Below are 27,450 nucleotides of genomic sequence, written 5' to 3' on the forward strand. Positions count from 1 at the left end.
CCACCTCTGGTGCTTAGCTCTTGATATGCTCACAGTTGTACAAAAAATTATACCCCATTTGTCCCAAAGTCTATTCAGTCTTTACTCAGGAGCATTAGAAGGGAGCTAATCGACTGGTTAAATACTGATAAAATACTGTCTTCTTCAGCTCCCTTCTCTACCTGCTGGCTCTGAGAATTATTTACAAACTGTTCTCAACTTTTTAGCATGGCACATTCAGTCTTGTCAAGGGTGTTGGGTTACTGAAATCCTATGGTAGCAGACAGAGCTTATCAGAACAGTCTCACAGGTGAGCAGAGGTATCAAAGCAGCCAGACTAGTAATAGAGGACACATACAAAACAAAAAAAAACAGACCAAAAAAAAGGGTAACTAGAGACCAGGACACAGTTCACAAGCTTAACATGAAGGATCCAGAACAGAAGCCATCTAGCAGAAAGCTCCAGGCAACATCCAGGATTCTGTCTGCAGTCCAAAGAAACAGCAGATGCGCTTCAGGAAGAACTCTGGCTGCACTGAGTGGACAAGAGGTTGGAAAAAGGCCCTGCATTAGTGATGTCTTCCGTGCTGCAAGAGTAGGCGGCACGGCCAGCGGCGCTGCAAGCTCCCCCGCGTGGCCATGACAAGACACAGGATCCTCTGCTCAGAAGGAGCAAGCACTATCTAGGAATAAATAGCAAGTTGTATCTTCATGGTCCATTAAGTCCTTGGCTTCTTTGTTGAGACTACTAGCAAAGAGATAATTACTGCCAAATGAGGTGGTGGGCTACGTGAAGTGGTCGCAAGCTAAGCGGAGAAAAACCTCGTTTTGTGAAAGTTCTTAAGAATTCCCTTTTCACAGATTTTCCTGAAAACATAGACAGGTTAGCCAGGTTAGCCCAGAACATTGCTTGCAAAATCTGAGAGGACAGGAGAAACTCAGCCTCAAGCTCCTGCTCTGCCCCGTATTAGAGCAGGGATTGCAACTTCGGTTGTTGACATCCAGCTGAACACACTGACCACAAATCTCCTGGATTTTATGCTGGTTTCTCAATTTCGCCTGCTAGCTAAAACAATTAGGGCACTCAGCTCAGCTGAATGCTTTAAGAGGAAGAGAGTCTTGACCCCTTTTCACATAGAGAAAATGTAATTGTTCATACCATGTAGCACAGCTCCAACAGGAAAGACAAGCCCTACCTCAGAACAGCTGATACCACGACGGTAAGGCACTCACTTGCAATGGGGGAATAGCTGTGTTTGAGTCTCTGAGCTAAAACAAGTCGAACAGTAATAGGAACCTGAATGCACTAAACAGCAGCTATATTTACCACAGTCAGAAGTTTTCAACAGAAATTTCCTCTTTAATAAAAAACACATGATGTACAATCTCTCAAAAGACTTCAGATTCAGAAAATCAGCAACTTTTGCTGGGAAGAAAGGGGAAAAAAAAAAAAAAAAAAATCACATTTAAGTAAAGACGTCTCACCTTATCTATAAATTGCTGACAACTATTACCCACATGTACATAAGACCTGTAATTCCATGTAATAAATTTTAGGAGGCATAACCATTAAGGCACCAGTTCAGGGAAGCAGTTTTATTCAACCAGAGAACTTAAGCACAAGCTTAAAATACCACTGTCCATCAGGAAACAGATTTTAAGTGTGTGCCAAGATGCTTTTCTGAATCAGGACAACATGGCAGAAAAGTTTATTTAAAATTTTCAGTCCAAAGGGCAATGGCACAGATTGTGTGGAAGATTTTCCAGTCCGTTCTTCCCACAAAAAATATTTTTGGAAAGTTCCTACCAAGCACTCCCGCCTGTCAGCTCATTGGGGTCTGAGCTGGACACAGCTCATGCCTCTGGATCTCTGAGGCACAGACTCCATTGGCACTGACCATCAAGGGTTACGAACCAGAACCAGGGGAATGCTGTCTAACATAATATCCAGCACTTATTTAGCAAGTAAAAATTCAAAGACTCTTAAAACATATTTGTCTAAATTATCCTCATAACACCCCAGAGCAGTCCCATCTTACTAGGATATGAACAAACTGAAGCAGTGAAAACTTTGACTAAGGCTACCAAGTAAGCCACTGCAAAGCTTGGGAACCTCGACTTCCCCACTGTACTCGTTTCTTTAGGGATCATCTCCCCTGTAACACAATTTTCAGTGTATATGGGCTTCTAGCATTTTGAAGTCAAATACATCTATCTGAGGACAAAACTCTTCCTTAACAAATTCAGACAAGTTTACAGAGCCAAGGAAATGTGCCATATTTTGAGAATGGCTCACCATTGTATCATATGGAAGAAGTGCAGAAGCAATTAATATTTTCTCCTGCTCCTTGTGGCATGTCTCCTCTTCCTATGCAATACTACCAGCTACTGCCACATAGATGGATTACCCCAAGGATCTTTGCTTCCTGGCAGATAAGATGCTGTATTTCTCTGCCCAGATGCTATGCAGACTGATTCTCAAAAAAAGCAGAATGGATCCACTTACAGCCTTAACAAAGAAAAGGCTTATGCTCTGAATTTATCTAGCATCCTGTCTCTTCCTTCTCCACCCCTGCAGCCATCTTCTTTGGAAAGAGAAACTTGAGCACGCGTTTGTGAAAATTTGTTTCCTCAGCTGAATGGAATTAAAACCATAAAAGCCTAAAGTCAGCTCATCCAGATAAAGAAAGTGCAACACGGAGGAATGAATCTGTTCGGCAGCTCGTCGCCTCCTGAATGTCACCTGTCCTTCAGACTGCTGCTGGAACCTCTTCCTCAGATTGTCCGCTCTCACCTGTGAATGAGCGCTATTGTGTGCAGTGGCTATTGGTAACAGAATTCAATACCAAAGCCTCAAACCTCATTCCAGCCGCACATGGTCCTACAGCGACTCGTCCAGCTGCAGACAGGCCGGGCTGACAGTTTAGCACTACCAGCTGTGAGCTGCACGCCTCTCTGGGGAGGCACAGAGCACTTCCCCGGTCTGACCACTCGCTAGGCTTCCCCGAGACACCGAACCCTGGGCTGGGATTTCATCTCTGCGGCCAGCGCCCTCACCTCATTTCTGGGAAGTCATTAAAACGCAGATTAGAGTCTGCCATATACCTCCACAAGAAGCAATCTTCAGCAGCCAGACTGAAAAACGTGGGGGGAACATCATATTTTCCCCTTGTTTATCACACTTTCCAGTGACTCAGCTCCTCAGTGTAAGAGCCACAGAGGCAGGGCCTGAACCTGTGCATTAGATAACAACACTATGCACACCACAACAGCCATGTAATTTCTTTTCAGATTGAGCACAACAAAGTCTACCAAGGGTTAAAAAAACTCCTAATTTTTTTTTGGTGGTCTTTGGGTACAGAATCTCTTATAATAAGACTATTTGTATTCATACTGGCAGAGTAAACACTACATGTTCATGCCCAGGCAGCTCTGTGCTTGTAATTTCAGCAAGAACAGAGCTACGTCCCTGAGGGACTTGCTATTTCCCCAGCCACCATCCACTCAAACGCTGAATGAGAGCAGAGAAAGAGAGAAAGATGATGGCATAAGCCTCCACAGCACCGCAGCCTCAGCTTTCACTAAGAATGCAGGGAATAGCTCATTTCAGGTTTAATTATACTAGTTAAAACATTTCTCCTATAGGCCAGCAAAAGACAAGGACATAGTGCTCCCATAGTCACCATTTACTGATTAGGTTCAATTTGAAAACATCATATTCAAAACCTTCCCCTGACAAGATACGTGCAGTAAATAGTGACGAACCCCCCTATTTCCTCTCATCACTATACTTGACGTTTTTGAACAGAGCTTTTGCAAATCTTAAGTTATATATCCAGTAAAAGGACGGTGCTAGTTCAATGATGCCAAGAAAAAATAAATGATACCACCACTTAGAACTGTTCAAATTTAAATTACTGTAGGAACATTCACTTACTGAATCCCACGTAGCCCAGGCAAAAAAAATAGACATTTTCTACTAGTCAGGTTTACTCTCCAGTCATTTCAATGCTGCAATCTTTGGCTTGCTAATGTGATGACACACCAGCAAAAGCCCACCACAACAGCAGAGCCTCCTCCTGCTTGAGCTGAAGGAGTAACTATTATCCCAACAGCATTAGCAGGTTCTTAGTCTCAAGTAAATCATTCACTAGAGGGGGATGTTGCACACACCTTGCCAGTGTGCTACACAAACACTGCATGGTGAGTATTTAAATGGAAAGCATAAAACTGGTTTTTCGTTTTTTAAGCAAATGAAAACATTTCTATTTAGTCTTGTAAAACATATTTTGTTCAAATACAAACCCCAGTTACCTGGAATAGCTGAATGAGCACTTTTTAATTATGAAGGAAAAACAGCATAGGCACAGGTTTGAAATGGAATGATCATTTACTATGGAGGTTAAAATACCCATTGTATGGAAGGTATTAATTTTTAATGAAACAAAAATCTCATTTTCAAGAGAGAGATTTCACCTGTGAAAGACTGAATGAATAGATTTTGTGCCTGGCTGGTAAATTTTCATTACAATTGTCAAACCTAGTCCAAAACACAATGTACTGCAGGATACGGAAAGAAAAGTAGCGTTAAAGAAAGTGCAACTTGCCTCATTTCCTCCCGGCAGCCTGTTCATGTGCACGAGCTGGCCCTGATCATCCAACACCAATTCAGTGTACGTTAGTATGTCAGAAGGCAGCGGTGGTGTTGGCAGGAATGCATGTTCATTCATAGACTCCCAGAGTTTAATCAAAGACTAGAGGATGAAAAGATAAATTCTTGTTAAGAACGTCATCTGCAAATATTTTTGCTCAATCTACTGTGACTTAATATTCAAGACAGAACACTGAAATATCCCTCCTCCCAATTTGACTGACAATATTCAGTGGATATTACTTTGGCATTTAAACTATGAAACACAGTTTCACTCAAAGTAGCATAATTCAAATTACGTGCTTCAGGATAGAACCCAGCAAATCAGATACACAATCAATTCTGCAACTCATTAACACATTCAATGATGTACGAGTCCTATCCTAGGAACTACCACCCCTGCACTATCCAACCCTCTAGGAAGGCTGGATAACAGGGTGGGAAAACAAAGAAACATAAACAAGAAATGCAAGACAGTTTACATTTCAGCTTCTACTGTTTGACTTATTAATGTAACTATAGCAGCAGTGTATCAGGCGTCCTAATTTCTTTCCAAGCAGACTCAATTCATGGCTGTATAGATCCTGGGAGACCATTGTTAGCCACTCCAGGCCACTTGTTTCCCTGACAAGCAAGGATGGCAACTGATAGAAGTGCTTTGCAGGTACAAAAGTTTAGAACAACCCACCGGGCCTTAAGAACACTTACCTGCCGAAACATCTCAGGAATGTCATAGACATATGATGTCCCTAAAGACTGTGCCTGGAATCTCTTGGACTGAAGCAGGTCTTTGGTCACGTACGGGGTATTGATCAGCATCCCATGAAGCGGTCCCTGTTTATCCCCATATGCCTGGAACATGATCTGCAGCACAAAACATGACCAATTACAGTTTAATCCACTGGTTCCATACAGCTATCTCACTCAAATTTTACCAAAAATCATCAGGACATTCCAGACTGATCAGGCCTCTTTCTGTTCTCTACAAACACGTTAATGCTCGCATATCCTGTAACACCATGCTTCATCATGCATTACTACCCTTTGGAGACAGTGCTGGACCATTACTGCACCGATCTGAGCATCACTGACTTATTACCATACCACAGCAGAAAGCAAAGTGAACAGAGCCACATCCCCACAGAAAAAAAAGCCTGTGACTTAGATGACTTCACATTCACCAGTATTTCCCCTGACACCGTATCTACGCCGATGGATTGCGATAGCTGGGAGCAGAGAGGAGAACTCTGTTATTTATGTAGTCGAACAGCACAGTATCTGTATCTCCACTGACTGATCATGGAAGCTAGGTCAAGACTTGCATATGTCATTTGGCTTGAAGTTTTGATATTATAAGTTTAAAAGATTTTCCCATAGTAGCGACATGAATTATCAGCTGCCATGCTTCATGGCACTATATATTCCATTCAACCAGGACTCAGAAGGAATTCTATTTCAACTAAGAAACAGGAGGAGCACTGCTTAACTGGGACAACACTGCATAAATGCTGCTTAATAGAAAGACGCCTGACAGAAGCAACACGATTAGGCTGTTTTTAACAGAATGGTGATCAGATCTGATGTTACAAACGGCAGATCTTTTTCTAATTGAAGGTGAATTAATTGAAGAATTCCACTAAAGATAAAATTCAGTAAGTAAAGCGTATTTTAGTTTTTAGATTAAAAATAGTAGTTCATGCTCTCGTCAGTCTTCACAAACGTTGCTTCGTGAAGTAGCTTCTTCAATGGGAGAAATATTTATTCAGGGTAACAAGCATTTGTGACAGCGCCTGTGTTAGGATCTGTTACTGCACTTGGGGACCAATTCTCCCTAAATCTCTGGAAACCTTCTGAGCAGTTCTGTGGGAGCTGGAGAAGTCTGTACTGAGCATCGCCACTCATTACCGCAGAAACTGCTAAACAAGAGATCAGGGTCATTCCCTCATGATTAATCTATTTTTCCATTCTTCAGAAGTCATGAAAACGCCCTGCACCCGGTACATCAGCAATGCTTGAATTTTTAAAAGAATTTTTAAAAATTCTTTTTTTAAAGGAATTCTCTAAATTCAAAATAACTCTCTGAAAACACAGGAAAAAAATACATAGGTCTGAACCTGTCCTATAAACCTCCGTCATGAGGGGGAAGATTTACCAAAGTTTCTTACAAAGTTTGAAGGTATTAGTTTAAGACAAACGTTCCTCTCAACTACTCAAAGAGTTAATTGAAATAATTCCTATCAGTACAATTTTTTAATAGAACTGGTTTAATATCGGGGGTGTGTGTGTCAAATTAAGAAAATCAAATATTGGAAAAGTTGCTAAAAGCTGTACACACACGAGTGCATTCTCCTAGCTTTAGAAACATAAAGCTCATCAGAGACAGAGTTTAAGAGGAAAGGTGACCTTCACAAATGACTAACAAAACTCAAGTGTTAAGCTCCACTACTGGAGATTATTAAAATGTCCTTTTCTTTCCTCATCTCCACTCAAAGGCAGAAATGAAGTAAAACATACAGACACTATCTGTTCTAGGATCTCCAGAACCGAACGGACTGTACACCCAGGCAGCCTGCTGGAAAAATTTAAATAGAGAAGAGGGGGAGAAAAGGTGACTCAGCACCTTGTGTTCAACATTAATGCTGCCCAAGTGATTTATTCTGCTGCTACTACTGCATGGCAGAGAGATTATTACAGAGGGAGATGTAAATATTTCTGTATTTAAATATTTTTCATGCATCCTATACTCCATGTATTTTAGCATATGTAGGTATTTCAGTTAACCACACTATTCCTATGCCATGAAAAGAAGAAATACCAGAATAGCCACAGCCATTACAAAAGAGCCCATTATGCTTCATAAAAATGATATAAAAGCACCTTCAATAACTTTATATCATCCTACCCAGGTCATTCCCTAGATCTTTAGAGTTTAAAAGACAAGTTCACAGATTTTCTCTATCTACTCAGGGAAACGTGTACTTAATAATATTTTTTTATTACGACCTACAAGATGAGCACCAACAGTGATTACTTTTCTATTACTTTTTTGAGCGCTCTGCCACAGATGAAAACAGATGTACAAATGACTGACGGTATGTACAAAACAATCAGAAGATATGCACTTTTACATAACTGATTACATTTTGCACATCTACATGCCTATAGCAAGATTATCTTACAATGGTACATTCTTCTTCCTTTGGCAAAGTTGAATGGTAATTTTATATTACCTGAAAACACCGCAAACCACAGAAGAACTTCATCAGGTAGAACGTGTCCCCCCCAAATAATTTGCTCATCAAACCATGGAGCCATATGGAACCATACCTGTCCTGTTCTGGAGTCCGTCACTTCTTTGTACAGGCTGATGTCCAAGTAGTAGCCCGACTCATTGGTCAAGAAGAGACGAATGGGAATTGCCTTCCCCGTTGGTGTCAAACGAATGTTGATCTTCAGCTCGGCTTGGAGGACCCGGAGTTTCCACAGGCGACTCCCGTAGCGCATCACCATGCTCCGCACAGATTCTTCGATCTTAAAACATACGAGAAGAATTTCCCTCACTTTTCTGGACACATCCACCGCTTTGCCACCCCTCCATCCCGCTATTGTAGGGTCCTGCTCAAAGGGGCACCCCAGTGTGCAGGGGGAACATCACAGAAGAGGAGAGATGGAAGCACCAAACAGCAGCACACACCCAGTGCTGTTATGGGACTGCGGTGGCCTGTCCGTTCTCATCCTAATGAGCCTTGAGACAGGCAAGAGCTGAACGCAACCTGGGGACTACTGAGGTAGAGGGACAGCGCTGGATTCACATCCCTTTTTCCTCATGGCACATCACACCCCAGCAAGGCACAGCGTGCCCACTGCTTCTCCTTCATCTACCTTTCTTCCTGCAGGCATAGCTCACGGCTAAGAACTACAAAATGCAGGAAAGTGAGATCCCTGACAAACAGTTATGTAGCACTTATATGCACAATAATCATGTTTCACCGCACATGCGGTACGGTGCTTTAAATCAACAAAGCAATTACTACTTGGAGCTTGGCCTTCTTGTGTTCTATTAAACTTTATAATATACTACTGTTGGCAAATAGCACATATTAAAAGAAGGCAATTTATAGGCTGTTTTTAACATTCTTTCAAAAAATAGAAAGTCTCTTTTCTACAGCAGCTCAGGGAAAAGTCACGGTACACATTTGAGGGCAGCCTAACTTCCAGGGGCTGAATATCCCAGCTTCTTCTGAACTTCCTGGGAACTAAAGATTTTGGCTGCGCCGAGAGAGGATTTATTCAGAAGCGATTTACGCCACCAATTTTTAATCATGATTTAAAAGTCAGCAAGCAAGAGATACTTATTTTGATAACCAATTCATCTTTTTAAACTTTCAGTTATTCTCATAAGGAAAGGTCAGTTCTCATCTTTTGGTAACCATGAACAGAATGTTGATTTCCAACTAAACGCAGCCTTTACAGTTTATTTGGGACTGACTTTGTGGTGGTTCTGCTAACCAGAAACATGCTTTATGCCTAAACACTTTCATTTATGCATCTACAAAGCTTAATGTTCATTTATTTATAATGTTGATCTCTGTGGTTTTGTATCAGAGAATGAAAATAAGGCACTTATTTTTGTAGCTGAATTTACAAATTCTTTTTAAGTTCATGATTTATCTCACGTTTTATTTGGACAGAATCTGGACTTTTGTAACAAACAGAAGAGCATTTAAAGCTATTTCCTTATTAAAATTGTTTATCTCAAACACACAATGAAAAAACTAAGTTTAGTTTCAAATACAAAACATATTTTTAATAAACCGTTCCTTAGTTTACACAGAGGAAGTGAGCTGCATTGCCTGAAGGACAGCGTTACTCCACTAAAAATTAGAGCTCTGCTAGTTCTGAAATCTTACATTTAATATTTATTCAGAAATTGGAAGAAAAAATAAAGGTTTCTTCCTTCCTCACTGCCAAACAGGTTCCTAATGTGAAACAAACTAATTGCTTGCCTTAACTAGCTAAAATAAAAAGTATTCTCTCTGCTTTTGAAGAGAAGTTGGTTTAGCAGCTCAAGAAGCGATCTTTAGTTAGAGACATCCATTAGTTACATGACCCCACTTTCTTTACTGAAAAGCAAAACTCCAGTATTTGTAGAGTAACTAAACTGACCCTCATGTTACCACTTCTAATACTGGTCCCCAATTTCTTGTGCTTTCTGTTATAAAATGACTAGTAGAAACTGCATGTCATTCACCAAACGGTATTAAAATGTACTCAGTCAATAGGTGCACTTACATAACATAAAAAAGCAACAAAAGACCATTTAATTCTGGTGAGTCAAGCCCAAGAAAAACAAACAGTTCAGAGTTAGGGAAGAGATCATACCTTAGAGGGGTCCATGATGACAGTAGGCACGAAATTTAAGAAGATGTGATTGCAGTCAGTGCGCACGTTGGTGTTATTAAATGCCACCTCCAACTCATCCATGGCTTCCAAAAGCAATCGCTCTCCCTCATTTTGCAGATACTCAAAGGAGGCTTCCTGCCAGATATTGTCAACAAATAATTTACTTTCTACTCAAAAACCACAGCCCAAGAATACAGTGTTTGAAAAACTGCAGAAGGACTTGACTGAGAAAATAGGTTACATTAGTTTCAGCAGGATGTACAACCCTGAAACAGATCCATCACAATCACAGAGCCAGTACTCCCACTGCCTGGACTCACATACCTGGCTGAATTGTGCCCTCGTTTAGGTCAGCATAAATCCGAAACTAGACAGGGCAAACCATTACTGCAGTAGTGCAGGAGAAACACAGAGAAACAACTGTTGCCTCAAAATGCAAGGATTTCTGACTATCCACTTGGGCCACAGAAAAATCTCCTTGAAGCATAGGAATGCTAGATCTTTGAAGACATGCTTCTGCAGAGCCAACACTAGCAAAAAGAGGGCACGCATCCACAATACTCTATACAGGTAATATGTTTGCGTGCAGGTTCCTAGAATGACTTACGGTGTTTCATACACTGTCTTGGAAAGAGACCTTGCATGGGGGACAAAACTCACCTTGGTAACCAGATCTGAATGCCTTATAATAGCCCTCACGAAGAACCTGTAGTCTGTCACTTCTGTTCCCACTTCAACTTTAGCTGCTCCCAGGTAGAGATGCATTTTGTGATTGGCACATGGAATGGCAGTGAGATCAAAGTTTCGCATTCGGTTCAACTCTAGCTGAAAAGCCAGAGCTGGCTCCAGATGACGGTAAATCCTATCTTCCTCAAACTGGAGGCACCCAGCATCATACAGGTAGAAAAGGGTGCAAAAAAGGAGGGTGAGTTAAGAAGCTGAAACCCAGAGGATGGGAAGAACTAGACAACACCCCTTACGATAGTTCATATTTAGTTAAAAAACTAAAAATTCAAATGAAACCAACCCAGAATTTTCTCTCTCATGCACAGTCATTAGCACTAAGAGCTGTGCTGAAATTGTTGAAATACTGAGAGTAGAAGACAAATTGCAAGACCGCAAGTTCTCAAGCTCACCCCCCCCAAACCCCTCTTTTTCACAGAAGCCAGAAAGTTTGGTATTGAATCTTTGTACTGATTCCAACGTTCCCTTGTTACACTGCGACTAAAATCTGCATAAACAGAAGCTTCAGGTCAGGCTTCCAAATGCACCAATTTTTATCCCCAAATATCAGAGACTCATCATTGTTACTGACATCAATTGCTGCGTGTGCGGATGACTGGCCTAGCGAGGGAGGAGAAAATACCGCACTAGGCAGTGAAGTTGGGCTGAAGTAGCTCCCACCCTCTCAGACTGGCAAGGAACAGCTACATGAAAGAAGGATAAAGCCAACGCTTAGAGAAAAGTATTAAGAATATACAACTTACCTTATCCCGGGCACGGAAGGTGAAGAACTTTGGAAATTCCCTCTGTTTGAAAATAAAAGCAACAATGTTAGCCCTCCAAAAGTAAGCCATTTGATCTACCCAGAGAGCGCCCACAGGCCAGACCTGGGGTAGCACCACAGCAGAGGAGATGACAGAAGATGTTACAAGGTACTTTTTCAACATCACAAAGAGTGGTGGAAAATCAAGTTACCCTCAAGAAGGCAGCAGAGGTAGTTTAAACCTGTCTTCACTGCTAACGCAACAGAGGCTACTTGATTGGCTTCTCGTTATTATTGTCAACTATTAACAGACAATAACATGGAACTGTCCAGACAGCACTGGGAAACTTCTTCTAGTTCTATTATGATTATGATTAGTGTGGAAATGTTTGGGAGCCATACAATGATATTAACACTCCATTATGTAAACAGATGTACACAAAACAATGATCTGTATTCCATAGCTCTCTTCATACTATTACTGCTAGAAATACTCTCTTCCCAAGGAAAACTATGAATTGTACTCAAATAACTTTATCCTCATGTATTAAATAGTACTCTACAAAAATCCCCCAAAGATGATTAGGTTTCTCTGTTACTCTGTTGCACAGATAAAATCCTAGCAAATGGTAAGGGCTTTACATTTTTGTGGCATATTGCACGTGTCTTAGAAGAAGAAAGACTAGACAGCATCCTTCTACCTATCCCTCCAGTTTCATTCAAGCAAAGCCATCCATTTCTGTGGAATTACACTTTTACTGGGTGTAGGAACTTTTGTGAATGCTTTGCACCAACATGAGAATACCAGCCATTTATGCTAAAGGTGACCTGAGAGAGCATACACAACTTGCCAGAACTGTCTTACTAAGAAAAAAAGAAGGTGTCTGACCTGGAGTCACTGAATTTCTGAATCACATTTCACTATCAATGAAAGACTTGCAACCCTAGCTTGATTCAGTGCAACAACTGCTGCATGGTGACAGAGTATAAGGCTCCACTGAGCAACACAGCTTTTAAGGCTAGAAGTAATCCTCTAGCTAGTCATCTTCCTTACCTCCTATAAAAAACAGTCCCCAGAACTTCACCTGATGGCTCTTCAGTTGAGCAAAATAGCTTGTGTTTGCCTGGAGTGTGTCTTCCAGACTAGCCAGTGGTACAAGAAATCCTGCCTGAAAATTCAGGCAATGGGCATATTAGGTAAGCGTATGAGCATCAACTATACTCTAAGAAAGCAACCACTTCCATGTTTCCTCACTTCTCTTTCAAACCCCTCCTACCTGTCCTCCTCTGCACGCTGCCAATTTCTCCTAACATCATCCATGCTCATTCTATCACTAATGTAATTGCTTTCAAGGCATTTGACTAGTGTTGTGGGCAAATATAATAATTAGATGTGCACACACACAAAAATTCTCAGTGCTCTGGTACCAAAATCTGGAAGAGTGCTCCATTTCCTAGGCAGAAGAATTATACCCCTGCTGTGTTCTAATCAACCAACCATCATCAAGACAATCAAAATAATTTGCCTAAATTAGCCAATCAAGACACCCTGCAAACCGCAGAATGGGAAAAGCTACAACAGAAATCATCATAGTTGATTATTATACTAATAATCACGTTAAAAACCTAATGAGATGAGGAAATTGGAAGCTTGCTGGAGCAACTCTCTATTACCTCAACATGCTGGGAACTAATTATATAGACTGTAATTAAAACAAAAACAAACCCAAGCCCAGGCCCTGTCTAAGTTAATAGTTGGTCCAGTAATAACGGAATAGAATAGGAGATAGTAATAAAGACTGACACTCACAAAAGATCCCAGAGGTACTCTACAAACTTTGCTAACAGATGACATACCACGCTGCCTCCTCTGGCTTAGGAGCTAGGAGCATCCTAGCAGTCCATCGCTCTAAATGGCAGCGCAGGGGAAATTTTTTGTGATGACTCCTTTTATTCTTTGCCTCCTTTCTGACCACTGACACATGCTACAGTGCTTACTCAGAGACTCTTATTTTTCATTCCCCAAATATCAATTCAGGTCTCTAAAACTTCCTTTTTTTAAATCTAAAGCCTGGACTTCCTTGCTTAAGGTCCCACACCTCTCCAAAGAGTCCAGCTTCCTACCTAAGCCATTGATTGATACCTATCTGTACCTGTACTGTGGGCAGCAATTCCCATGTGGTGATGCCCACATTTGTTCAAATACTATTTTTCCTGATTTGTAAACTAATTTTCCTTTTGTAAAGCTTGCTAAACCAGGTGTGTCGAGCACAGGATGAATTTCTTGCACTTTCAAGACTCCTAATACCTTCCAGAGTTGTAAAGTAGATACACAAGGCATAAAAATCTGGTTTATGCCTTACATTGCCACATTGAAAACAGGGCTAAACTAGCCCTCACTAATGCCCAAGCTCTGGAGAAAGAAGTAATTCTTAGCAGTAAGAGCATCAAACATTTTCCACATCACTAAGCCATTATGCGAAATTTAGCAAGTCACTTCAATTACTCCTCTAAGCTATCAGTAAGAAGCCTAAAGGAATCACCACACTACCTAAGAAATACAAAAATTTAATTGTATTTTTACATTTTACATTTTAGAATACAAAACAATACTGAAACAAACAAGATCTTTATTAGTGTGGCAGTCATGAGTTCAGCCAGGTAACAAGAGACTTTAGCCTGTGAATGGCCCCACTGAATGCAAAAGGCCCACTCCTGTAGCTGAAGTTAGATGTTTGTTTAAACACTTCACTTAACTCTGACACCAACGTTGGCATTAAATGCCTGACTAAGAACCAAACGAGAAGCCTAGAGTCACTTACGTGTCTCCTGGCCTCAGGACAAGAATACCACCGTGTTCTAGGCACTTTTTACTTACATGAAATCTCTGATCCACCTCATAGTTGACCTGTTTCCTGAAGTCCTTACAAACGAAACATACGAACACAGGAAGAAAAAAAAGCAGAAGAAAGCTAGCAATTAGGATGAAAATCAAAAATTAATTAATTCAAGAATACAAGAGGTGCCAAGATTGTTTACAATTGTAAATTAATTTTCTTAAGCGAATTCATCAAAACCATCTCAAATTTTAGAGAACAAAAACAGTGAAGAGAGAACTAAATATAGTTAATACAGCATTTAACGGGGGAAAAAAACACATCAAGTGTCAATGCTATTATGAGCTAGAAACCAAAGAATTCTGAGCAGCATGAGAGATATCAAAATACCTTTTGTGCTACAAGGAAAGTCAGCCTCCGAATCCCATGTTCAATCAGGACCGATTTCTGTAAAAAGGCAAGGATGGAATCAGGTGACTGGATTAACAGGAAAAGAACACATCAAAAACATGTCAAAGCCTTCTATGAACTGGAAGAACTCTACAGATCCTCCTGCATCTATGCTCTAAGTTCCTAGTCCACTGAAGTCCACTTCAGTCTACTCATAGCTAAGATTTCTCATCTGATCATCATCTAGTAGCACACATAAGCAAATACATTAAATCTGAAGAGGTAAGTAATCAAATCACAAGAACATAGTATTCCAGCTGAGCCTTGCTAACAAGTAAAGCAGAAGAGTCATATACAAGTCTTGCAGGAAATATTCTTGTTCATTTGCCAAAGTCAGTTGGTCTTTTTTGCAAAGATTACTTTTTGAAGGGAGCACAGCGTAGACATGGTAAGGCCATGGAAAATGATGGAAAATGAGTTTTAAAGGAACTAACCCAAGGAAGCATGTAGCACATACTTGATTTTGGCACAATAAGCACAGAGACAACCCAGACCAAAGGACAGATGTGTCAATACTGCAAAGGTGATAAGTGATAGGTGTTGCTTAGATTTTTCAAATACATGACAGAATGTCCATTCTGGTTGCTTCTTTATCAAATTCCACTAAGCCACATTTCAAATGAGTGCTGCCATCAGTATTTGCCACACCACTGCACACCACTGATCTTTTGAAGTGTTAAGATCTCATAATTCTGCTCCTCTTTCTAAAACTTTTTCCTTTCTCCTCCTTTTTCCAATTCAAAAGCAAAGAGGGGGGGGGGGGGGGAAAGAGAGAACAAAAAAAGAAGCAAGAACTCAGCTAGACCAGGAACAAAACAACCCTTTTCGGCATAGACTGAAATGTTTTACTAAGGTTAAGCCCTTTGAAAATGAGCATCAGTGACTATATTCATGGCAAGAGGAAGAAAATAACTTTAATAATGCCATGATTTAAAAAGCAAAAATTGTTATTGCTTTTAAAATTCCACAAGTGGCAGACAATAACAGCATAGCAACAGGATTCTGATTACATCGTAATAATGTGGGTCTCACAGCAAGTCCACAGCTATTACAGAGCGATTAGCCATCAGCACCTGGAGAAACTCCATTTACACTGACTGCCTCAATCTCCTCCACAAGTCATTTACAAGTATATGATCCTAATTTCTATTAAAAAAACCACACACAACATGCTGGGACTAGAAGATTATTTGGACAATTTGGATCAACCTATTTGATAGTTTAATGTGTTTTAGAATTTTTTTTTTTATTTCTTCCCTTTTATCCCCTCCCATAAAACGCCTGGAGCATGATCAAGCAGATGAAAAGCAGAACTACTTTTAATTTTTATATTTGATTATTTTCTTGGCTTAAAGAGACAGGAAGCTGCTGAAGTCACGTGGATACCAGCCCCATTTTGGAACCCCTCACTCCCGCAGAATGTATTACCACCTCCCACACTTGGAAGTGAAGTTAGAAACTTCTTGCTCAGTCCTCCCACAGTCATTGCAGGTACCACGGATGCAGCAGGGTCCCAGTGCCTGATGGGCTATTCACATCCACAAGCCAGTTGAGGAGTTCTTCACACCAACCAGAAAAGCAAGTGCAGGCAGACACCAGAGGGCAGAGTGGACACGAGGAGGCTATCCCCAACCCATGATGTCTCACAACCGACCACAGGACTAACACTTGGTACTCTAAAGTGTAGCCCATACTTACGAAGGAGCAACAGAACATACCAAATCAATTCCACCTTGTGCCAGAAATATCATACTAGGTGGATGCTCCAGCATGCCAACAACAAGGAGAACAAATTTTAATTGCATTAAGACTATCGTGATACAGAAAATATAGGCCATTTTAATGTCACTTTCCATGCCTCTGTCACTCATATAACAACTTTACCACCAGGGAGAGGGATACAGCACATTTTTTCAGAGCATCTGGAGACAGATACTGAAGATTGACCTGATGCGTTTAAAACGTTGAAGGTCTTTTACCCTATCAAAAATTAAAGGGGAGAAGTCCTGACCTGGTGGATTACAATGTACTGCAAAGAGAAGCAATGACCTGGAGGCTTCAGAAAGGTGCAGCTACATCCAGTCAAAGAAGTGGTAAGGTTTTAGATAGGATAAATTAAGGATGCAACTGTTGCATTTATTTATTTTGAAAAACAAACAAACAAACAAAAAACTGAGGAACATACTGACTTTTCCCAAAGCAGACAGAACTGTCCTGCACAATCACACAGTTCCAGAGAGAGAATCAAGGCAACTTACCTTGCTTTGCGTGAACTCTCTGAACATGGCTGCCAGCCCATCGTCATCAACATCACTGTCTGTTTTAATAGCAACATTAAGAATGTGAATGGGCTCCTCACGGGCAGTCTGCAATTTAAAGAAAATATTCCCCATAAATAAATAGTTAACAACTTAACACCTGTGAGTTCTCAAAAGAGGTTCCGTAAATACAACTCTAAAATACAGACACCCTAGGGAAAAATGACCTCAGCAGAGCATGCTGTAAACCAAGGAAAACTATGAGGGAAATCCTTGACCGAGCAACCTCACAAATTTGCAATTTCACAGAAGCAAGAGTTAATGTCCACAAACAGCAAACAGGAGCTTCATTTGGAGAATGCAATTCTGACGGTCACATCTGACTTGGCTAACTCAAGCATGCTTCAGTTGGATGTAGAAAGAAAGCAGGGTCAGGTCCTCTCTTTACAAGATGCCGTACAGGCAGGACATTAGAGGACTTTGGCATCAAGAAAGGTAATGAAATTAAGCAAATTGAAAGTGTAGGAGCAAAACAATGTGTGTTTTCCTACCTACAGCAAAATGAAATAATGTGGAAGCATCAATTACATTAGAGCTCTGAGAAATGACAAATTTAGCATTTAAGAGCCTGCAGTTGACTGAAAAACTGAGTATGAACAGGAAATTATCCTTGGTGAGACGAGGGGGAGGTAAAGAGAGAGATCTAGGACATTAAGGTGGACAGTAATATTCTGGAACAAGGCTACAGTACTTACACACATCAAGATCAACGGATCAGTTTAAAACCAAGCCCTATTCTGGACACAGACTGTACTCCAACAGAGCTTCCTGCTGTTGGGGGGCCAGGACAAAGCAGTGGAGCAGCTACCTGTGTCCCTAAGGGAAACTGGTCTTCTAACACTAAGGATTATAAACCACCTGCTTCCTCTGCACCTGTTCTTCACATCAATGCAAAAATTGAGGGGTTCCTCTCACCTTTTCCTCCTAAAAACAGTTCTAAGAGGTAGAACAGAGGGAAGAATCAGAATGTAACATGATTAGAAAGGATGTAAGACAGAAAATAAGGCAAGTCAGACTTAAGGTAAAGACAGTTGAATATGCAGTTCAACACCCCGATGCACAGAGAAGGTCTGGAAACATAATCGTGGGTCTAAATTCTCAGTTACACTGCAGTGGATCCAGTAATTTTGCTGATGTCAAAAGCTACAAACTAAATTTACATGGAGAGTAAGAGACTTAGCCATAGTTTTAGAACAGGCTCAGAAAATGGCCACCTAATTTGAATCACCTGCTGTGGAACAAGCAAACAAATCACATACATAAATACATAAAGCTCTTAACTCCTGCTTCCAGCACTCGAACTAGTGAAAAGTATCTAGCCTGCAGTCACTGTGGCATTCTGCATGCCTTCTATTTCCAACCTGAGAGCAATCTCAAGAGAAAAAACTACTGTACCTTGTCTTCATCATACAAGGAAGCATGGCCAGCTTCGGGGAAGGTTGGGCTCTGGGGAGGAGAGTCACAGAAGCAACCCATCACTTCATCAAAGATTCTGAAATACACCAGAGAAGTATTAGTCATCAGCACACTGCTGCTAGCCCACTGAAAGCATATAGCACTAAAATCCACAAATCATGTTGCTAAGGAGGGGAGGGAGAGAAAAGGACTCCTTCCTTTTGCAGGCCTGAAACTCAAAAGATGAGGAGGCAATACCTCCTCCACCCCTCAAACCAAGGCAGAGCCTGGATCTTCTAACGTTTGTCAGAGATCTTATGGTTGCACGTCCTCATGATGGCTATGGGCTCTGCTGGGGTTTTTTTGTCTACCCCTAGAAGGTTGAAAGCATAATGAACACATCCTCCCACATATATATGTTTGAACAAGAGCATTAGAAGAAATCAGCACATTTGCAAATTATCTCCAATCAGCAGAAATTCAAGATGCTGAGCCTTCTGGCTGCAAACTGCTCTTACAGCAGTCTGAAACTTTCAGTTATCTCACAGAGACAGACAAGGGGATCCAAACAAACTTGCACCTGAAACTCCAGAAACTTAGCAAACAAGCTCAGGACCAGTTTAAACCTGACTCTAGACAAGGCAAAGATTTTGTCCAGTTCCATTTGGGCCCACCCAGGAAGCTGGCAACACAAACAATCGTCACCCTTCCCCACATACCTGACAAATTCTTCAAATGTGCGGAAGGAGACCATTCCACCCATCCGCTGGCACGGTGGAGTGAATGAATTGTCTAGCAGTACATCACTCACGCTAGCTACGTGGACCATCCCGTAGTGATTGAGGTTGGAAGAGAAGGACATTCTAAACGGCAATTCAATAAGATCACAGTTAGTAGGGACAAGGGAGAGAAGAATATCACTGGAAAAAGATTTGTGCATGTGCATAGGCTTTGACCACTTGAAGTGTGGCTGTTTATCCAATACAACTGTTGCACGATTTGTTAGATTCTTCAGCACGCCAGACCTGCTGTGCTGTCTTCTCCAAAGTCCCTGCAACGCTGGCATGCCTCTGGTGCCATTAATGCCCTTACCTGCACGTTGTCCCAATGTACAGGAACAGTTAAAAGAGTTAGGAAATAATGTTATAACCCTTTAAAACAAGTATTTCTTAAGGAGTTTCTTGAGATGACAGGTGAACTATGACTATGCAAAGCTGAACGTATTTTTCCTCCTGTATGTATGTTTTGCTTTACAGGTGGAATACTGAGATAAACAACAATAATTCTAAGCTTTGGCACTTTAAAGGTTTAGTAAATTTTTACAAATTAAGTTTAAGTGTACCAAGCTGTATTATCTTATTGCTTCCACAATTTTTCTGGTCATACTATAATTTACGCTCCTCAAATGCAGTGTGGTACAGTGACCTCTCTAAAATCCTATACTGGAAACAGGGTTTTCTATAGTCTTACACTAGTATTCCTACCCTAAATAAAGTCCTATTACAGTGCCTTCCACTTTAACTGCTGACCAAATTAATGTGCTCCTCCATCTAATTTAATCCATACTTCAAAAATATTGCAACTCCCCCTACTCATTTATTTCGCTCAGTTTTGATTGCTAAAAGGTGGCAGCTGCTAAATACAAGCAGTTGGCCACAGAACACATCTATCTTAAGGAGCAAGGAAGGCAGAGCTCCAGACACTTACGACTGTCATACTCATGCCTGATGTCTGCTGTTCAAGCACTGAGACACGCTGCAGTACACACGTCACTCATATAGGACCAATGCCTTATTTAAGTGAGGAGGACTGGACAGATTCACACAAGCTCAGAGGAAGGCACTGAGTAAGAAACTCCTATTTAAAGCAGGAGCACCGTTCACTAAAGGTCAGCATCCCTTCCTGGCAGAGGGCAAGATCCTGAATATATTAAAGTATCACTGAGTTCTCATACAGTCCAACTGCCATGGCAGCACACACCAGCTGTGAAATAGTTTGTGTTATTTTGGGGTTTGGGCTATTATTATTATTTTTATGTTTTTTTAAAGGCCCACAATGTTACGGTCAAGACTAGCAGGAAGTTTCTCACACAGTGAACACAAAGCATACAACTAGCTAGACATCCTTTCCCTAGCTACTAGAATTGGGTTTTGCCTTCTCTGCAGTAATTATTTCTGATTTCTGAACTGTGCTACAGAATCATCTTAATTCACTAAGGGACCTACTTCAAAAGCTCCCTGCAACATGGTGAGACCTTCAAGCTTGCTCTGAAGAGACAGAAACGCCGTGCTGGCACACAGCAGTGCTCTGCGACACAGGAACAGTGCACTCTCACTTGCTTCGCTCTCCCCGGGGCTTAGGAAGACATTAATGAAGTTAAGTTCCTGTCCTCCCCAACTGGTGCCACAACAGGAGGCAGAAGGCAACGGGGTGCGGGGGGGGAAATCAGGGCACTGATTCAGCACAGCACATGCTTGACTTACAACTCATAAAGTCAAAAGATGCTCAACTGCCGTGCTGGATCAGACGCCAGTGGCACAGCAGGCAAACCAGGGGCCCAGCCATGCTGGCTACGGCGCTGCTGCCAGCCACACCGATTCAGGAACAAACTGTGGATTGCTGACACTGCTACCTACCGGCTTTACTAAGATCTCTTTCCTTCCACGTACAGAAAACCACTGTGATATGGTCCTAAGTACACTGTTACAAGTCTAAAGTATCATCAGTTTGATTAATAGCTCTCCGTGTTTAAAGTCACTCTATGTTTCCGTAATTTATCTCTGATTAAGAGCCATGAGACTTTCCAGCACATTTTTACTATTTTTCCCTAAATAGGCTTGTAAGCAGTAATAAATAATAGGTATTTACATTTTGAAAGAGAAAAATTTTTCAGGACATGCCTTGGTGTACATTTCTTACAACTAATACAAAAAATACCACAGAACAGTAACTAAACAAAAAGACAGCAGACATTTTTCATGTATTATTTAAAACAAGAAATACTTTTCAACTGAGACATGGGAGGAAAAATTAGCGTCCAAAACACAACAAAACATGCTGTCAGCTGTTTGAGATGTAGATTCATCTATGGTGTGAGGGAGGTGAAACAGCCTCAACAAATTCTAAGCTAGTTGCAAGAAACCAGAGTAGCAACAGGTACGCTATCGGCTAGGAGTAGTGCCTGTTTCACTGTGACACCCTACCAAGAGGGTCAACAGCTAGGAATCCAGTCCCAAAAAGAGACCCTAGAAACAGCATTCTGCTAGAAGTTTGCTGTGTACCATACTACAGATGAGCTGAGTCACCTGGCAAATTTAATTTTAAAGATTGCTGCATGCAAAGCTTTTTTAAAGGGTAAAGAAAAGCTGAAAACATGTTTTAGACAAAGGGAGAGGAAAAGGGAAGGAAAAAGAAGAGTTATGTTTGAGAGCTTCTCAAGTAAAGATAGGGGCACTAAAACAAAACATGTTAAAACAGTAAGTATTAGGCTACTTCTTTCTAGTCTGTCTTTTCAAATTTTAAAAGATGACAAGTACCGTACCTGTTTAGCGTGGGGATGTTCCCTCTGTAATCAAACAACCACAGTTAGTTACAGATTGGTTAGTGAAAGCCATAATAAAGAACTATCATCAAGCTGATACACAGACCAGCAACAAGTTTACAATTTACTAAACCAAAATTTGTCAACCATCAGGTATCAGGCAGAATTCAATTTCATTGACCCTGAGAAGGCACCCACCACCTGACTTCACTTGCCACGACTGCCATGGGAATGAGCACAGACCATGCACATAACATGCAAATAACATACCCCAGGAAAAGACATTGTATTTGCAAGGTACCCTGCATTTCTATAGCATCTTTTATCGTACCCACTCCAAGCCCTTTGCATACACCAAGTGAGCTTCACAAGCAAGACCAGAGCGGGGAGTTTGCACTGCCTGACAGAAGGGCAAACGGCACAGATGCAAAAAGTGACCATACCACACAGGAAGACTGCAACAGGTTCAGGAAAACAAGCCAAATCCTCATTGCCAAATCTCTACGCTAAGCAGCAGCCCACGCACTGGCTCCCACAACAATGCCGAAATGAAGCAAACACACACATAAACACCATGAATACTTTGCATTTTCGGCATTCAAGGCCTTGAATACCAAAAAGAACAAGCAGAACTTCAGGCTAATTTTAGGAAAATTTTACAGTTCCTTTTATAACATCAGTCAAATTCTTCACATTTTTGCATGCAGACTGGGGCTTAGTGATGCACGTAAGACAGAAAGAAGGCGAGGGGCACATTTTCATACCAGCATAAGAACAGCACAGTCTAGCCCATCCTAGCCACATTCATGAAAGCATAAGGTGGTATATTGCTCCATGCAAGACGTAGAAATTGCTGTGTTCTGACATTCAAAATAGTAAAGATTAAATTGAAAAAAAATACATGCACACAGGATGCTTGTGCACAGAGATTAGCAAAGCTTCAGGGAGCATGTAACTGGACATTCACCCTCCCCTTCCCTGCAGAAACCTGTAAGAGATCAAACCACAGACTTTCTTAACATCCTTGACCATAGGTAAGACCCCAAGCTACTGGGCATGAAGTCTCGGTACTTAATGACCAGTGTATTTCCATGGTCACACCGCTAAATACACTGATTGCACCTGGTCCTGTTCTTAAACTGGTTTTGTCACAGCAGGGTCATATTCACTACAAGGTTGTATGTTTGGTGCATTACTGGTAGAGGCACAAAAAGTTCCCATGATCTCCTTAAGCCATACAGGAGAAAGCACGAAATGGCCTATCTGTTCAATGGTAAATAACACAAGTATTAATTTCATTTGGAGGCAGTGAGGAGAGACACTGTGCTGTAGAGCCCGTGGTTAGGACGGAAAGGGCCACGAGGCCTTTTTTTTTTTAGCTTGGCAAATTGTGGGAAAGCTGCATGTGATCTATTTTAGTTGGAAAAGATAGTCTGGAGAGGACTGGAAGTTCCTACACCTGGTACACTTGTGTAGCAGTCCCTGGAATGCTTTCAGAAAACAGAAAAAAAATCCCAGCATAACAAATGTTCCTTTCCGTCTCAAAAAAGGCACCCCGTTGCCTTGCTCCAGGAACTGTTCTCAAGCCACTCAGTACGGAGCTGAAGAGATTATGGGAAGAATCACAATGAGGAAAACAGAAGACCCAGTGGCTGGAGATCTCAGAAAAGAATGGAGGAATAGTCTTCAAGCTGCACACTATGGGGCTGGCTTTGTATCTACAGGTCATCATAGCTGTGGAGGGCCTTTTCGCATCAGGAGCTGGATTGTCACTTGCCACTGAAATGCACTAAGAGGTAAAGGTTTGATATTTGCAGCACAATCAGGCCTTGTGGAAAGGCACTCCAGTCCACCCACTGAGCTACACCTCTGCAGCTCTGACAAATAAAACACCAGCTGCGAGCCAGCCTTCTCAGCCTTATGGCAACATCAGTGCAACGAGCAGTACCGCGGTTCTGGGAGCTGAATAAAGGCACAGCCGATGGAGCACGTGCTGGCAATGTTCTCCACAGCCAACTCCACGTAGCTGACCACAGGATCAGAAACCTTCTCACCACACCAACCCCAGCCCTTCTCCCTGACTCTTTTGAACTTTTAAAAAGGCCCTTCTTGACCAAGGAAGCTGATCTCACTAGGAATCTGCTCCATACCGATACAAGCTCTACTGCTACAATTACTCCCTCTGCTCAAGCAAACAAAAATCCCCTTAGCTGCCCCCTGCACCTCCTGGTTGAATCTGGATTCGTTTCCCCTCCCCCCTCCCGTTTTTTTTTTTTTTTTTTTTTTTTAAAACAAGAGCATTCCCCTATGAAAACGATGGCAATGCATGCAAAGCACCACTGGTTATATCAAGCTGTGATTGAGTGCCAGCGCAGGGCAAAGCTTTTGAAATCAGGCAGCAAAGCGGAATCAGCAGAGGTCGGCTGAATAACCCACTTGTAGTTATTAACAGCAGTACCACAGGAGAAAGAGCAATTCCACTGGCTGTGACCAGTGGCATTCCTCTTATGTTTCTTCATTTCCGTAGAAGAATCTAAACAGAAGGCTGTGAAACATGCCTCAAACCATACATTTTGATTGGGTTTTTCCTCTCCCTCTCTCTTTCCTTATTCTTCTGCTCCCTCTGTGATTCAGCCAAGCTGAATCTGCTACTGAAGTCCAATTTGCATAAAATTATCGTCGTTCCATTCAGTTTGCTGCCCCTTCAACAGCCCCTTCTTTGCTCTGTTGGAAGATTTTGCCCTTTCTGAAACAGGCAAGCCAAGGGAACTGCAACACATTACTGCTGCCTGCTGTCTAATTAACATCAAACCCTCAGCACGAAACTGCAGGGATTTACAGGTGTCCTGGAATCATTTTCCCCTCCTCCCTCCTGATATCAGCCAGTCTCCTGCAACAAGGAGGGGACCTCAGGCTACCTAATGATACGCTACGAGTTATACACTCGGGTCTCCAGGCTCGTGCGGTTAGAGTCCAAAGCAGCACAGCTGATTCAATACTAGTAATCCAAAGACTGATGCAAGAGGCTGTTTTAGCAACTACTTTAGTCCACAGAAAACGCTTCCATTTTGTCAGAAATTCCATTCTTATGAGTACATCATTGCAAAATGATAGGAGGAAGGAACCTATAAACACTGCTCTCAGTGTAAGCGAGTTTTGGTTCCTAATTCTTCTGTAAAAAGCACTGTTTGGAAACAGCAATATTTAATTTGGCTTTCAGCCTTCAAAATGGTTTCTACCTGTAAGCTAAGAAAGAGGCTGACAAAAAAGAACAACCAAAATACTCCATAGATGATAAAACATCAAGAGACAGCAAAGGAGAGATCATGCACCACTCTTAAGCCTTGAAATCAGCAACATCGAAGTCCAAGTAGGGTGTCAACAAACATCCACAAGCACAGAAAGAGGAGATACTGGGCAAAACCAAGCACAAGATAGTTGAGACATTTGTATTGATACCCTTGGAAATACAAAGCAACTAATGACTAGACTTGAATTCCACCCTTGGAAGCATCACGGACAGCAGGATGCAGTCCCAAGAATGAATTCAACCTAGACAAGTCTAAGTAAGGCATTTGCCCGTATGTCCATGTTTGCCGAGTTGTGTGCATTCCCAACACCAAGTGCAACCAGGGTTAGCTGGTATCAGACATCTTGGTTACCAAGTTTCAAAAGTAAAACTTGCTTTAAAGCTAACTAAGCCAATTATCAAAACTTAAAGTCTTAATCTGCAGTGCTAAAACCTTCCTTCACTTCCACCTTCCAATGGTACATCCTGACTCAAGATTCCCCAGGATGTCTCAAGGCCAAGTGTGGCAGTTAGGAGTGGCATGGGGGACAAAAGGAAGGTGTGGGCTCAATGCACAGATGGATTGGGAAGGCATGGCTAAGGCATCAGAGTGAGAAAAACAGCCTGGGTTATACTTCAATTTCCTTTGGGGTTCAACATATTCAGAAGGCAGAGCCCTGTGGTATCATTGCCATACCTCAAAATAAAGATATATCCAGCAGCTCTAAGTCACCCTTGTCAGCAATTGTCTTAGCATCTGACAGAGGGAACACATTTACCTCTGAGTAAAACAGAGGGATCTGTTTTATGGGAACACATTTGCCTCTGAGTTCTTCCCTTCTGATCCTCCAGCACATCTGCTACTGGGGAAGGAAAGATCAAGAGAGCAGCTAAACAACCTGGCTGGGGGAATGCAGTGAACTGGAGAAAAGGGGATGCTTTAGGAGGAGCAGTGCAGCAGCACAATTCTGCAGCAGGCTCCAAAAGCTGGCTACAGCAGACAATGTCCCAGTTTAATTTAAACCTTACAGCTTCAGACATAAGAAAGGCTGTTCAAAAGCAGGAGAGGAGAGGGGGATTATTAGAAAAAAAACTTCTCCTGTTGAAAAAGCACTATAATTCCCTCTCCCTATACTAGACACACAATGTTTCTTTGAACAGAAGATTTTAAGCTAAGATTAGGCAAGGCCTGTTTCATGTGCTGAACACCTAAGAGAGGCCTTTCAGTGTCTGTCACCTGACTTCCCATTCTCACAAAGAAAGCTGAACTCTCTAAACACCAGTCAATATTCCACCAGCTTCCCATCTCAGCAGGGCAGTCTGAACAAGAGGGAAGCAAAGAAGAGCTCAGAACAGGGTTCATTTTTCTCACATCTTTTCTCACCAGGTCTCTAGATGACTGAAAGAGGCAGGTTATCCAAATGCAAGGGGCTCTGCACATAAGCATTTGTTTGCAGTACCCTGCTGCAGCATGTAGCGATCAGCATCCCGTAGATACCCTTGTATCGCTTCCTCCAGATTGGATTACCGCAACGCCTTCTACTTGGAGAGGGCTTGCAAACTCCATTTACTGCAAAAGGCACCAGATGGTTACACTGTACTCCTCATCTGCCTTGCACCGGGCAATAAGGAATGCTGGTTTAGATCTATAAAGCCCTCTATGGTTTCAATTATAAGCAGTTTTTCTCCCTATGTCTTACCCTTGCAATCAGGATCAGTGGGGATTCTTACAACAGGATGTTTTCTATTAATTTAAACAAGTAATTCCCAAAACAGTTTCTGCCCACAAAACCCACCAGGAGCACGTTGCATTTCTATGACTTTGTTAGCAGATTTAACAGTTTTTCTTTGCTCTCTGCTTCCATGTGAAGCTTTCCTGTGGGTAGTTGATGGCAATCATTCAGTGGCCAAAAATACAAAGTCTGAGTGCCTAGCTGTGATTAGTCAGATCAGAAGTAGTGACTGTGATTGTTTCTGTTACAATTAAGTAAAGGCATAGTGGGGTTAAATACCAATAACAAAGAATTTAAATATAGCAACCATTATCAGTTTGCAATTTTCTCTACATGAACATTTGCTCCAGTAACATTCAGGTCCTTAA

General features: G+C 41.6%; 1 protein-coding gene across 2 annotated transcripts in view; it reads right to left on the reverse strand.

Annotated features, from left to right (window-relative positions):
• ACACA (acetyl-CoA carboxylase alpha) overlaps positions 1-27,450 on the reverse strand; it is a 140,157-nt gene that overhangs the window by 60,516 nt on the left and 52,191 nt on the right. For both annotated transcript variants that reach the window (XM_009278242.2, XM_009278243.2), the window contains 12 exons: positions 22,061-22,084; positions 19,239-19,382; positions 18,520-18,616; positions 17,065-17,172; positions 14,747-14,803; positions 14,398-14,442; positions 11,521-11,562; positions 10,694-10,909; positions 10,013-10,168; positions 7,958-8,161; positions 5,339-5,494; positions 4,587-4,733 (listed from right to left, as the gene is read on the reverse strand). In XM_009278242.2, the coding sequence (XP_009276517.1) occupies positions 4,587-4,733; positions 5,339-5,494; positions 7,958-8,161; positions 10,013-10,168; positions 10,694-10,909; positions 11,521-11,562; positions 14,398-14,442; positions 14,747-14,803; positions 17,065-17,172; positions 18,520-18,616; positions 19,239-19,382; positions 22,061-22,084 (1,396 nt within the window). The remainder of the gene's footprint in view (positions 1-4,586; positions 4,734-5,338; positions 5,495-7,957; positions 8,162-10,012; positions 10,169-10,693; positions 10,910-11,520; positions 11,563-14,397; positions 14,443-14,746; positions 14,804-17,064; positions 17,173-18,519; positions 18,617-19,238; positions 19,383-22,060; positions 22,085-27,450) is intronic.

The sequence above is a fragment of the Aptenodytes forsteri genome, unplaced genomic scaffold (genome assembly GCF_000699145.1).
Source record: "Aptenodytes forsteri isolate BGI_AS27 unplaced genomic scaffold, ASM69914v1 Scaffold66, whole genome shotgun sequence".
Taxonomy (NCBI): Eukaryota; Metazoa; Chordata; class Aves; order Sphenisciformes; family Spheniscidae; genus Aptenodytes; species Aptenodytes forsteri.